This window comes from Loxodonta africana, chromosome 23, assembly GCF_030014295.1.
Source record: "Loxodonta africana isolate mLoxAfr1 chromosome 23, mLoxAfr1.hap2, whole genome shotgun sequence".
NCBI classification, from domain to species: domain Eukaryota; kingdom Metazoa; phylum Chordata; class Mammalia; order Proboscidea; family Elephantidae; genus Loxodonta; species Loxodonta africana.
Window position 1 is genome coordinate 20,069,124 of NC_087364.1, and position 12,484 is coordinate 20,081,607.

Genomic DNA, 12,484 nt, shown 5'->3' on the forward strand with positions numbered 1-12,484 from the left:
AAGGCATGTAGCTCTTGACATTCCCGACAATGTGCAAAGACAAAAAAATTCTCGAAGCTGTTAAAGGATCAGCTCCACTGAAAGCTACAAGGCTAACTCGAGAGGGACGCATATCAGATATGGAAAAATTGCTAATGACGTACACTGAGGACGAAACACAAACTCGAATCCCTCTCAGCATGATGACATCACTGCTAAGGCAACAAGCTTGTCTGAGATGCTGAAAGAAAAAGCAGGACCAGACTACAATATTGAGTTTAGCGTTAGCTCTGGGTGGTTCAAGCTTTTCAAATGTGTGAAAGTTTCTCTTCATTCCCCGCTCCTCATTCTGCTCTAGTCTGAGGTTACTGTTGTCTGGTATACCTCCTTCAGACCCTTCTTCACACATTTAAAAGATTCCACACCCTCCCCCAAAACTAGCCAGTGGGGGGTTTATACATAATTATCTGCAACTCATTTTTTCACATAAATCATAGACATCTTTCCACCACAATTCATATAGATCAGTCACAGTCTTTTTTGTGACTTTCTCATTTTTCACAGTAGGATATACCACAGTTGACTTATTTCCCAGCCTTTTAGCTAGTGTAGACATGAGACTAAATTCGGGCCAATGGGCTATGTCTATGTAGAAACGGTGTGAGCAGCAACTTCTGGGAAGCGTCCTTAAAAGGAGGGGCGTGTCTTTCTTCTCTGCTTCCTTCCAGCTAACTGAAACGTGGAAGAGTGACGCTCTGCGGCTGGGAAATATGGAAAACTGGAAGGGGCCTGGGTCTTTGATAATTTTCTAGAACTGCCATCCTAAACGATATGAGACCCAAAGAGTACATGGGTATGCCACAAAAATCTCAAGATGATGTGTGGATATGGCACTGACTCCAGGGCAAACAGAGCTGGCATCAATAAACTAGTTCTTTTTACCACTAGCCAGTTCTCCTAGGCCAATAAGCGGCACTCAGTTTGTCAGGATAAATGACTTTCATCTGGGGAGCAGCATGAACCCTGATCTTGGAACACTCCCTGCATAGCCAAGAACCTTGACTGATACTTTCTTATCCTGTCAACTGTCAAGTCATCTGAATTTACGATTTAGCCCTATCTTTCACATAAGGTAATGGATTGGACCAGTGACTATTGTCAACTTGATCAAAGCTCTGCATTACATCAAAATCCTACTAACTACATCTGCCCCTATATTTGTACTCATCTGGTCCAGAGTAGAACAGGCACTTTATCTCTGTAAAGGACGGAAGAAGGCTGGAAAGAAGAGGGAAGGAGATTTAACAAATATTTACTAACTTACTACTACATGCCAGGATCTGTGCTGGCTGTTTTCGTATTTGTTATCGCTCTGAATCTTCAGGATCAGCTCCCAAAGGGTAGGAATTACCTGTATTTTATTAAATCTAAAATGATTGCATATGTTACTTACGGCTCACTCACTCAAACTGGACTATTTGGTTTCATTATATGGTTTCACTTATAAATACATCAGAGTGACTTTCTAAAAGATAATGCTTTTAAAAAATAAACCTAATGGAAAATTATTATCTAATAGGTACAGAGTTTCTGTCAGAGGTGGTGAAAAAGTTTTGGAAGTAAATAGGGGTGACGGTGGTAAAATAAACAGCAATATCATTAACATTAATTGCTTAATATATCAAATATCCCCAATTATTTCATAAATGTCTTTTTAGAGTTAGTTACAATAAGGATCTAAATAAGGGATATGTTTTATTTGATGGGTCTTAAATCTATTTCCCCTTCTCCTTGCAATTAATTTGTTAAAGAAACTGGGTTGTCTGTCCTGTCGAATTCCCCACATTCAGGATTTTGTAATTGTGTCCCATGCTGTCATTTAATATGTTCTTCTGCCCGTTGTATTTCCTGCAAACCAGAGGCTTGATCAGATTTAGGCCCGATTTTTTGGCAAGGGTGGTGGTATGCTTGTCCTATTGCAGCTTTCTGTGGCGTAAAGATCGATCAGTGATGTCAGGTGTTGTCAGCCTGAGCCATCCATCCATCAGAAAGTTTCCCATCAACTTTTCACTTAATAGATTTAGCAGCCATTGGTGGTCTTTTCCTAGATCCATTCTATCATTATGGATTGTCAAATGATAAAATTCTTTTTTTAAAATCAAGTTTACTGAGGTATGGAGCCCTGGTGGTGCAGTGGTTAAAGCATACGGCTGCTAACCGAAAGGTCTGCAGTTTAAACCCACCAGCCACTCCGAAGGAGAAGGACGTGGCAGTCTGCTTCTGTGAAGGTTACAGCCTCGGAAGCCCTATGGGGCAGTTTCTGCTCTGTCTGATTGCGTTGCTGTGAGTCGGAATTGACTTGATGGCAGTGAGGTTTTGGTAACTGAGGTACAGGTGGTCCCCGGGGTATGAATGAGATCCGTTCCTGTGTCTTTACGTCGAATTTGCAGGAAGTTGGAACAGGTGCATACGGCTCTCATTTAGCCTTACTTTAGTGCACGAAACCCTGGTGGCGTAGTGGTTAAGTGCTATGGCTGCAAACCAAAGGGTCAGCAGTTTGAATCCACCAGGCACTTCTTGGAAACTCTATGGGGCAGTTCCACTCTGTCCTATAGGGTGCCTATGAGTTGGAATTGACTCGACCGCACTGGGTTTGGTCTTTTTTTTTTTTTTTTTGGTTTTACTGCCAGAAAAGGCTTCACGTTAAAAGCTGCACGTGCAGCAGGAGAAGGTGATTGTGATGAATTTGTCAGTCACGTCAAGGTGACGGCAAATTTATGTAACACTAAAAAAAAAAAACACTAACACTAAAGGGCAAGTAAGAGTTATCCTATAAGTCGGACATTCCGTAACCTGGGGACTGCCTGGATAATTTATACGGAAAAAATTCATCCTTTACAAGTGAATAGTTTCATGAGTTTATTTTATTGTTTTAGGTGAAAGCTTACAGGGCAAATTAATCTTTCATTCAAAAATTTTATACACAAATTGTTTTGTGACATTCGTTGTGATCCCTGCAATGTGTCAGCACTCCTCTCCTTTCTACTTGGGTTCCCCATTTCCATTCAACCAGTTTTCCTGTCCCTTCCTGCCTTCTTTGTTTTGGGGCAAGTGTTGCCCATTTGGTCTCGTATACTTGATTGAACTAAGAAGCACGTTCCTCACTTGTTATTGTTTTATGGGCCTGTCTAATCCTTGGCTGAAAGGTGGACTTCAGGAGTGGCTTCAGTTCTGAGTTAGCAGGGTGTCTGGGGCCATAGTCTCGGGGGCTCCCCCAGTCACCGTCGGATCAGTAAGTCTGGTCTTTTTTTGTGAATTTGAATTTTGTTCTATGATTTTCTCCAGCTCTGTCTGAAACCCTTTATTGTGATCCCTCCCTGTCAAAGAGGTCGCTGGTAGTAGCTGCACACCACCTAGTTCTTCTGCGTTCACGCTGGTGGAGGCAGTTTCATGAGTTTTGACATACATATAGTCATGTAACTACCACCACAATCAAGATACAGAACATTTCTGAAGGCCCAGAAAGTTCTGCAGTCAATCCCTTCCTTCGACCCCCCCAGCTCCTGGCAACCTCTGATCTGTTTTCTGCCCCCCCCCCAGTCTTGCCTTTTCCAGAATGTCATATAAACGGAACGGAACCATATACCGTGTAGTCTTTTGTGTCTTGTCTTTAACTCAGCATAATGCTGTGAGTTTCACCCATGTAGTGTGTATCAGTAGTTCTGCTGCTTTTTATTGCTGAGTAGGGTTGTATTTATGGCTATACATACAATTTGTTTCCTCTTTCACCAGTGGATGGGCATATGGGTTCTTGCTGGTTTCTGGCTATTAAGAATAAAGCTGCTAAGAATATTACTGTATAGATTTTTGTATGAATTTAAGTTTTCAATTCTCTTTGGTAAATGCTTAGAAGAAGAATTCTGGGTTGTGTGGTAGCTGTATCTTTATATGAAACTGCCAATCATTTTCCAAAGTAGCTGTACGAGCTTACATTTCCACTCACAATGTAGGAGAGCTTTAGATGTTCCACATTCTCACCTTTACTTGTTACTTTAGTCTTTTTTTAATTTCAGCAATTCTAATGTGTGTGTGTAGTGCTAACTTACTGTGGTTTTAATTAACATTTTCCTGATAACTAATAATCACTGGTTATAAGCATCTTTTCATGGGTTTATTGGCCAGTTATTTATCGTCTTCGGTGAAGTGTCCAAATCATTTGTCCATTTTTAAATTTAGTTGTTTGTATTCTTATTGTTGAGTTGTTAAGAATTCAAATGATGATAATCTGAGTCCTTCTACGTTTATTAGCTGCAATTCATCTATAAAGATGTTTTCTCCAATCAATTACTTGATAACCTTGAGATGTAATTTGTACAGGAACAGGATAAAGGTTTCTTTCTTTTTTTTTTTAACGAGTTTTGTGAATCTTGATTTGTTTCCACAGCATCCTCCACAGGGGACTGAGTTTGTTGTCCTGATTATCATTATCACCTCATGGATTTTAACATATTGGAGGTGTTTCAGTCATTACAGAGGGAGGCCTTTCAAGCTGGTCCCTGAGTCTTTCTGACATGACTGTAGTAGTCGTTGACAGTGTCTTTGTTTTCTGAAACAACAAGATTTTCCATCTCCTCGTATACACTTTCTGCCTCAGATCTGGAATTACTTATTTCTCCAAGGATCCCTATTTCCTTAGTGAGAAATGGCATTTATAAACCACAATCTAGGGGCCAGTGGTGCTCACTGCTATGGGTGGATAATTGCTTCTAGGACTTTTCTGTAAACAGGGCTAGAAAAAGTTGTTTCTCTCTTTTTTTAAAGAGGACATCTAGAGATGTTACAAAAAAAAAAGAGAGAACAAACTGCATGCTGATAATTTCCAATTCAAACTCAGGATTATAGGTTTTCATTTCTTTGATTTTATATTTGCATCTCCTTTCTTTTACACTGGAAACCCTGGTGGTGTAGTGGTTAAGTGCTACGGCTGCTACCCAAAGGGTCGGCAGTTCGAATCCACCAGGCGCTCCTTGGAAACCGTGAGGCAGTTCTACTCTGTCCCATAGGGTCGCTATGAGTCAGAATCAACTCAACGGCACTGGGTTTGGGTGTTTTTTTGTTTTTTTTTTGGTTTCTCTTACACTGAAAATCTTGGTACCTAATAAATATTAACATACTTATTTGCTTTATTTTACTATGTAATATTTTCATAATAATGCCAACATTATTATAAACAATATGTTGGTTGAAAGCAATTTACAATTTCTTTGCAGTTCTTTTTGCCTTTGGAAAATACAGTCAAATTAATGTTTTCCAATCACTTGAAATAGTTCCTCCCTTTGTGGATAAGGCATCCACTTGATGGCTTATTTAGGTTCATTTTGTTTTATTTTGCTTGACTTGTTTTTTTTTTGTAGGGATTGTCTTTTCCTTCTATCTTGGTTTAATTCTGTTTAATATTTTACACACATGGTCTTAAAGGTCAAATTTATAAAATGAAGCACATTCAAAAGTGCAGCCTGTACTCCTAGCCCATTTTTACATTTTACTCTTTTGAACGGCCCACAGTACTCTAGCGAATTTTAAGTCTAGGAAAAGGTCTCTAATCAGCCTATTGCTGAATGCAAGTACCGTTGCAGAAGTGGTGCTTAAAAGTGATTTCATTCTTAAGGTTAAATTCTTCCTCTGTTTATATTATTAAGTTTTAACAACCTCTGTTTTGTATAGAAGTAGCCCTGGGTTTGAACCCACCAGCCAATCCTCTGGAGAAAGATGTAGCAGTCTGCTTCCGTAAAGATTTACAGCCAAGAAAACCATATGCGGGCAGCTCTATTCTGTCACATGGGGTCACTATCAATCAGAATCGACTGGAAAAACAACAAAATTTTGAATAGAAATTGCAAAGGTAAACTTTAGTCCTATGCTCAATTGTCACATATTCAAAATAGTTCATTTTTTAAAATAAAATACAAATCCATTTGAATTTACTAGAGACTATAATCATCGTGGAAACCCTGGTGGCGTACTGGTTAAGTGCCATGGCTGAGAATCAAAAGGTCGGCAGCTCGAATCTGCAGGGCGCTCCTTGGACACTCTACGGGGTGGTTCTACTCTGTCCTATAGGGTCGCTATGAGTCGGAATCGACTCGACGGCACTGGGTTTGGTTTTGGTTTGGTTATAATCAACGCAGATGAACACTGATTACAATATTGCTCTCACACAGGTACAAGTGTGTTTGGCCAATTGTAGTGTCTACATATCACCTGGGGATTTGTTAACCAGAGGGATGATAAAGCCTAACATTCTCCAGTACGCATCCCTCTGCCCTCTTCTCCAGGTTAGTAAAGGTGCCCAGCTTTCGGCCTTCAGCAGTATTGTTGCTCTGCCTCATGCCTCTGCACAATTTCTCTAGATGCATGGTGTTACAGCCCCTCTATATGCTAAAGACTGACATATTTAGAGCTCTAGCTAAGACTTTTCTCTGTTATATTTTTTTAAGTTTTAAGAAGATCACTGAAGAACTCACCAACCCATAGGTCCCATAGTTTCTGCTCTCGTTTTCCCACGTTTTGCTTCCTTAAGCAGTTCTTCTATCGCTTTCCTGGTGGGAACAAGGGAAGAAATTTGAGGCGGTCACTCCGTTAAGTTCTGAAAATTTTAATGCATTCCACTTAGAAGATCGTGGGAAAGGAATAGACCTTTGAAGCATGGTAAGGGGGCCAGAAAATTAAAAAAAAAAAAAAGGTTCACAGTTTTGAACACAAAAACAATTAAATAACAACTTTTTATATGAAGGAGAAAAACACTCAAAAGAAAACTAAAGAGAAAACGACAAACTGGAAACAATATTTGCAATATGAGATAGTTAAATCATACACCCTTGATATAATAATTACGTTTCTTTTCCTATTAATTTGAAAAATAACCAAAAGACATGAATGCCCAAATATATATATCCATATTAAAAACGTTTAAATTCACCATTATTCTAAGAAATACTAATTAACCCAACAATGATAAGTCTGTTTCTGCCCATCGGTTACATTTCCACCAACAATGTACGGGGAGTTCCAGTTGCTCCATATCCTTACCTTCACTTGTTACTGTTAAGTCTTTTTTTATTTTAGCCATTTCTCTGCTAATGGGGACTTGAGCTAGATATATCATTTCTGGAGCACAATTTGGCAACACTATTACAAGACCTAAAAATTCCACTTTATCCTAAAGAAATATTCAAATAAGCATGCAAAACTATATGCGCAAGGACGCTCACTAAATCATTTGTTAACAATTTAAAAAGAAACAAACAGAAAACCTAAATGCTTACTAGTAAAGGATTGGTTAAATAAATCATGGCAAAGCCACATGGTAGATGATTAGGCCATAATTAAAAAAAAAGAACATAAATGAGTACTTGGCACATAAAGACATTCATAACATACCAAGTCTACAAGGCTGGCTACAAAACATTGTGTATAGGATAATTTTATTTGAAATTTTTTTACAGGTATACATTGCACAGGAAAACATTCAGAGGGATGTTATTAAAATGGTAAGATGAGTTTTTACATGATGTTTATTTATTTTTCCATTTGCTTCTCTAAATTTTCTACAGTGAACATAATTACTCGTGTGATTTTAAAAAAGAAGTAAAGGAAAAACAGAAAAATTGATCAATAATATTCTGAGACTTTACTATGTGTAAAATACTGAGCAAGGCGCTACAGGTAGTAACACAGGAAGATAATTACCTGTGACTTTAATATTACTTGTGATAGTGTAGTGGTTTCCAAGGGCTACCATCACAAAGCATCACAAACTGGCTGGCTTAACACAACAGAAATTTATTCTCTCACAGTTCTTAAGGCTAAAAGTCCAAAATCAAGGTGTCCACAGGACCACGCTCTCTCTGAAGGCTCTGGGGAGGGCTCCTTCCTTGCCTCTTCTAGCTTCTGGTATTTGCCGGCAATCCTTGACATTCCTTGGGCTGTGGACGCATCGTTTCAATCTCTCCTTCTGTCTTCATGTGGCCTTCTTTCCTGTACCTCAGTGTCTCTTCTTGTAAGGACATCCGACAGACTAGATGAGAGCTAACTCTATGCATGCCAACTTAAACTAATCACATCTGCAAATAAGGTCACATTCACAGGTGCTGGGTTAGGACCTGAACATGTCTTTTTGGAGGACACTAATCAACCCATAACAGATACATAAATAATAGAAACACAGTTATAAAGTTGGAAACAAATACAGTCCAAAAGACACAACTATAAATCTAAGAGCAAAGTTCTGAAACCGGAAAATTTATATAGATTTGATATTAAAACATTTAACTATTGAAGTACTACTATAAAAAAAAATTTTATTTATATGTTACCATTCTGTTAGTTTATAAATGTTTCGTTTTACATTGATTTTTATCAAAGTAAAAACGTGCACATAGCTTAAAGACAAATATTATTCAAAGACTTAAAATAATAACCAGCAGTCTTCTACATTATCCTCCTTTAACCACCAAAGAAAAACAATTTCAACCCTTTTTTCTGTTCCTCCTGGCATTTACTTCCATATTTCTAAAAAATATGCTTTCAACCTAATTCACCACCCTCTTGATCTTCAACAAATACATCTGAGTATTTTTGTATCCGTTTATACATTTTTAACAAACTCCTATTAATAGTTGTTATTAGCTGCCATCGAGCCAGCTCCCTACTCATGGCAGTTCCATGCACAAGGGAACAAAACACTGCCCAGTCCTGTGCCATCCCCGTGATCAGTTGTAGCTTGGACCCTTGTAATCCATAAGGTTTTCACTGCTGATTTTCAGAAGTACATTGCCAGGCCTTTCTTCCTAGTCCATCTTAGTCTGGAAGCTCTGTTGAAATTTGTTCTGCATCACAGCAACATGCAAGCTTCCAGTGACAGACAGGTGGTGGCTGCACATGAGAGGCTTTGGCCGGGACTCAAACCCGGGTCTCCCACATGGAAGGCATGAATTCTACCACTGAACCACAAATGCCCCATCTATTTATAGTTGTTGTTTCTTGTGTAACAACCCAGCGACACCTGGACCCAAGGTCGGCCACATCTCCAGAGACCAAATAATGACTCCAGAACCAGCGATCATGACATATGGTTTATTAGGGGAGCTTACTCACAGGATCATTGGTCCAGGGCAGCGGCTGGACCAGTTTAGCACTCCGCAACCACCTAGCAGGGGACACAAGCTTATATGCCGTTCCAGCTGGGGCTAGGGCTTATTGTTTTTTCGCTCAAGTCCTTGGGCAGCCACGTTCCTGGGAACCTTCATGTCTAGGCCCAGACGTTTTTCTTGTTGCTAAGGCATTCCTCGGCCTTGGCCACCAACCCAGTCATGCCACTCCCAGCCTTTTACCTTAGCCCGAGTCCATCCTGAGTTCATCCCCAGCATGCTTCGGGGAAGAGCAAAGCTGACTCCATTAGGAGAGGATGCATGTAATTGGACAGCATTACCCTACATGTTGTTAGGTGTCGTCGGGTCAGTTCCAACTCATAGCAACCCTACGTACATCAGAACGAAACACCGCCTGGTCCTGCAGTATCCTCACATTTGTTGCTATGTTTGAGCCCATCACTGCAGCCACTGTGTCAATCCATCTCATTGAGGGTCTTCTTTTCACTGACCCTCTACTTTACCAGCATGATGTCCTTCTTCAGGTGCTTGATCCTCCTGACAACATGTCCAAAGTGTGTGAAACAAAGTCTTGCCATCTTCGCTTCTCAGGAGCATTCCAGCTGTACTTCTTCCAAGACAGATTTGTTCATTCTTTGGCAGTCCATAGTATAGTCAACATTCTTCGCCAACACTGTAATTCAAACAGGTCAATTCTTCTTCGGCCTTCCTTATTCATTGTCCAACTTTTGCATGCATATGAGATGACTGAAGATCAGATGGCTTGGGTCAGGCTCATTTTAGTCCTCAAAGTGATATCTTTGTTTTTTAACACTTTAGAGAGGTCTTTTGCAGCAGATTTGCCCAATGCAATACAGCATTTTACGACTACTGCTTTCATGGGCATTGATTATGCATCCAAGTGAAATGAAATTCTTGACAATTTCACTATTTTCTCATTTATCATGCTGCTCATTTGTTCCAGTTGTGAAGACTTCTGTTTCATGTTGATGTCTAATCCATACTGAAGGCTGCAGTCTTTGGTCTTCATCAGTAAATGCTTCAAGTCCTGTTAGCTTTCAGCAAAGTTGTATCATCTGCACATCGCAGGTTGTTAGTAAATCTTCCTCCAATCCTGATGCCACGTTCTTCTTTGTATTAATATTACTATTAATAGTAAGACCTTTGAAAAATGTCTTTTTGGTTTAGTCAGCAGCTTGACACTCGCTGACCAATCCTGGGCGGGTCCCCTGACGGCGTAGATGAAGAAACGAAACACGCCTCTGCCTACCAACATGTGTGCCTCATCAGCCCTGTAGTCAGGTAGTGTTTCACAGCCCAGCCTGGTGGGAGCATGAAGAGACAAGTGCATCTGATTACCATACATGCTGCTGCTTCTACCTCCTTAAAATAGTAATACCTTCTGTTAATGTCATCTGGGGACCTGGTCTCATACAGTGTTTCATGACAATTTATCCTATCTTGCTCTGAAACAGAGGTTCTTCTTCAATCTTACAGCTGTAACTAAAAAAATCCAGGGGTGAAAATATTCCAAAGGCACTTTTCCCCTTCCAACGAATTAGTGTTGTAGTTTCTGAATAAAAATAGGTTGTCAATGATACTCAGACCCATCCATGTACTCTTTCTTCAAAAAAATCATCAGAGAAAAAACTTGTTCGGGCAGTTCCCCCGTTATGAACAAACTATGTATCAGTTATAAATAAATGAGAATGCATCTCCCCATAAAAACTGTGTTAAAATGTATGCCTAGCTTTCTGGGCCAGCCTCCAGAAGCCTATTTGTGTCAAAACACAGTTGAAATGCTGTAGATCTGAAGAAAACACTACTGAGTGAAGAATCTTGCAGAGATCCTGAAGGCGGATTCTAGGCACTTAAGAGCTAGATAGTCTGACATTGATTTCCTCTTTAGTTTCGATTTCACTTAAAAAACTATCTCCAGCACTGTTATGTATCTATCGCGCAATGAAGGATGCTTCCTGGTTTACAACAACAACCAAAGAGAAAAGAAACTACATATATGAGAAAGACTGCCTGAGGTGAGCGGAATTTGAGGGACGAGAGGTCTGAAAGGAGGAGCACAGACTGGGAAGGGACAGGCCTTCAGCCAGATGGCCGCCTTTCTCAACATAAAAATGGCTGAGCTGCAGTCCACAGCAAATATGGTAGGCAGTACCAATTCCTATGGTTGGGATGTACCCAAGTTAGGTATTTGTTATTGGCTTAACAGCAACTGAGTCTCTGGGTGGTACAAACAGTTAAATATGCTCGGCTGCTAACTGAAAGGCTGGCTAGTTGGAGTCCATCCAGAGGTGCCTCGGAAAAAGGGCTTGGCAACCTACTTCCAAAAAATCAGCCACTGAAACCCCTATGGAGCACAGTTCTACTTTGACACACATGGGGTGGCCATGAGTTGGAATTCACTCAGTGGCAACTGGTAATGTTGGTATGGAGCGTTTCCGAACCTGTTGCCCTTGCGTCAGTTGTGACTCATAGCGACCCTACAGGACAGAGTAGAACTGCCCCATATTGTTTCCAAGGTTGTAAATCTTTACAGAAGCAGACTGCCACATCTTTTTCCGGAGGAGTGGCTGGCGGATTCAAACTACTGACCTTTTGGTTAGCAGCGCAAAGCTTAAGTACTATAATATCTTAACTTGATCACACAGTTACCTCCATCAGTTTAGAGGTGAGGAAGGTGATACTTAGAGACACTAACTTGCCCAAGATGACAGGGCTAATGATCAGGGAGGAGGAAGGAAAGAAACACAAACCAACTGACCAAAACTTGACTCCTGCTTTTAAGGTTCCATATCCTCTGATTTATTATGCTATCTCCCCCACAAGCATTTGTGCAGCAAATCTTGCAGAAGTTGTTTCCTCTGTATCATTAGAAGGCAAAAAATAAATGTAAAAAATAGGGAGTCCCGAAGAGAGCTGCCACTGCTTCGGCATTCATTCAAAGAGAAGGACTGGGGGAGAGGCTGATAAGGAGAGGCGGAAGGAATGAAGGAGGCTTGCTCACTATTCTGTCCCAAGAATGCTGCGCATTCTCTACCTCCCACCCCAAATTCTCCTGCACAGGCTCCCTCTGCAGGGCTTTACTTCCAGCCAGGAAAATTTCTAGTGATCATGTATTCTGCTCTTGAAATAATTACATCACCCTCAAAATTAAAGGGTAGAAAACCACGACGGTAGCTTCTATGGTTTCCTCTGCGACTCTCTGAACAATGAATTCTTGTGTAAGGAAATAGCAAATCCAGTCTTTACTTCCCATTATTACAGTCTAAATATTTAAACTAGCAAAAGTTATGAAATATCAATATTTGTGAAACAGG

The 12,484-nt window shown here is 40.2% G+C and overlaps 1 protein-coding gene across 3 annotated transcripts in view; it reads right to left on the reverse strand.

Moving 5' to 3' along the window:
* Positions 1-12,484, reverse strand: part of LOC111751676 (protein POLR1D-like) — a 51,535-nt gene that overhangs the window by 12,917 nt on the left and 26,134 nt on the right. For all 3 annotated transcript variants that reach the window (XM_023553148.2, XM_064275315.1, XM_023553149.2), the window contains exon 2: positions 6,504-6,578. In XM_023553148.2, the coding sequence (XP_023408916.1) occupies positions 6,504-6,578 (75 nt within the window). The remainder of the gene's footprint in view (positions 1-6,503; positions 6,579-12,484) is intronic.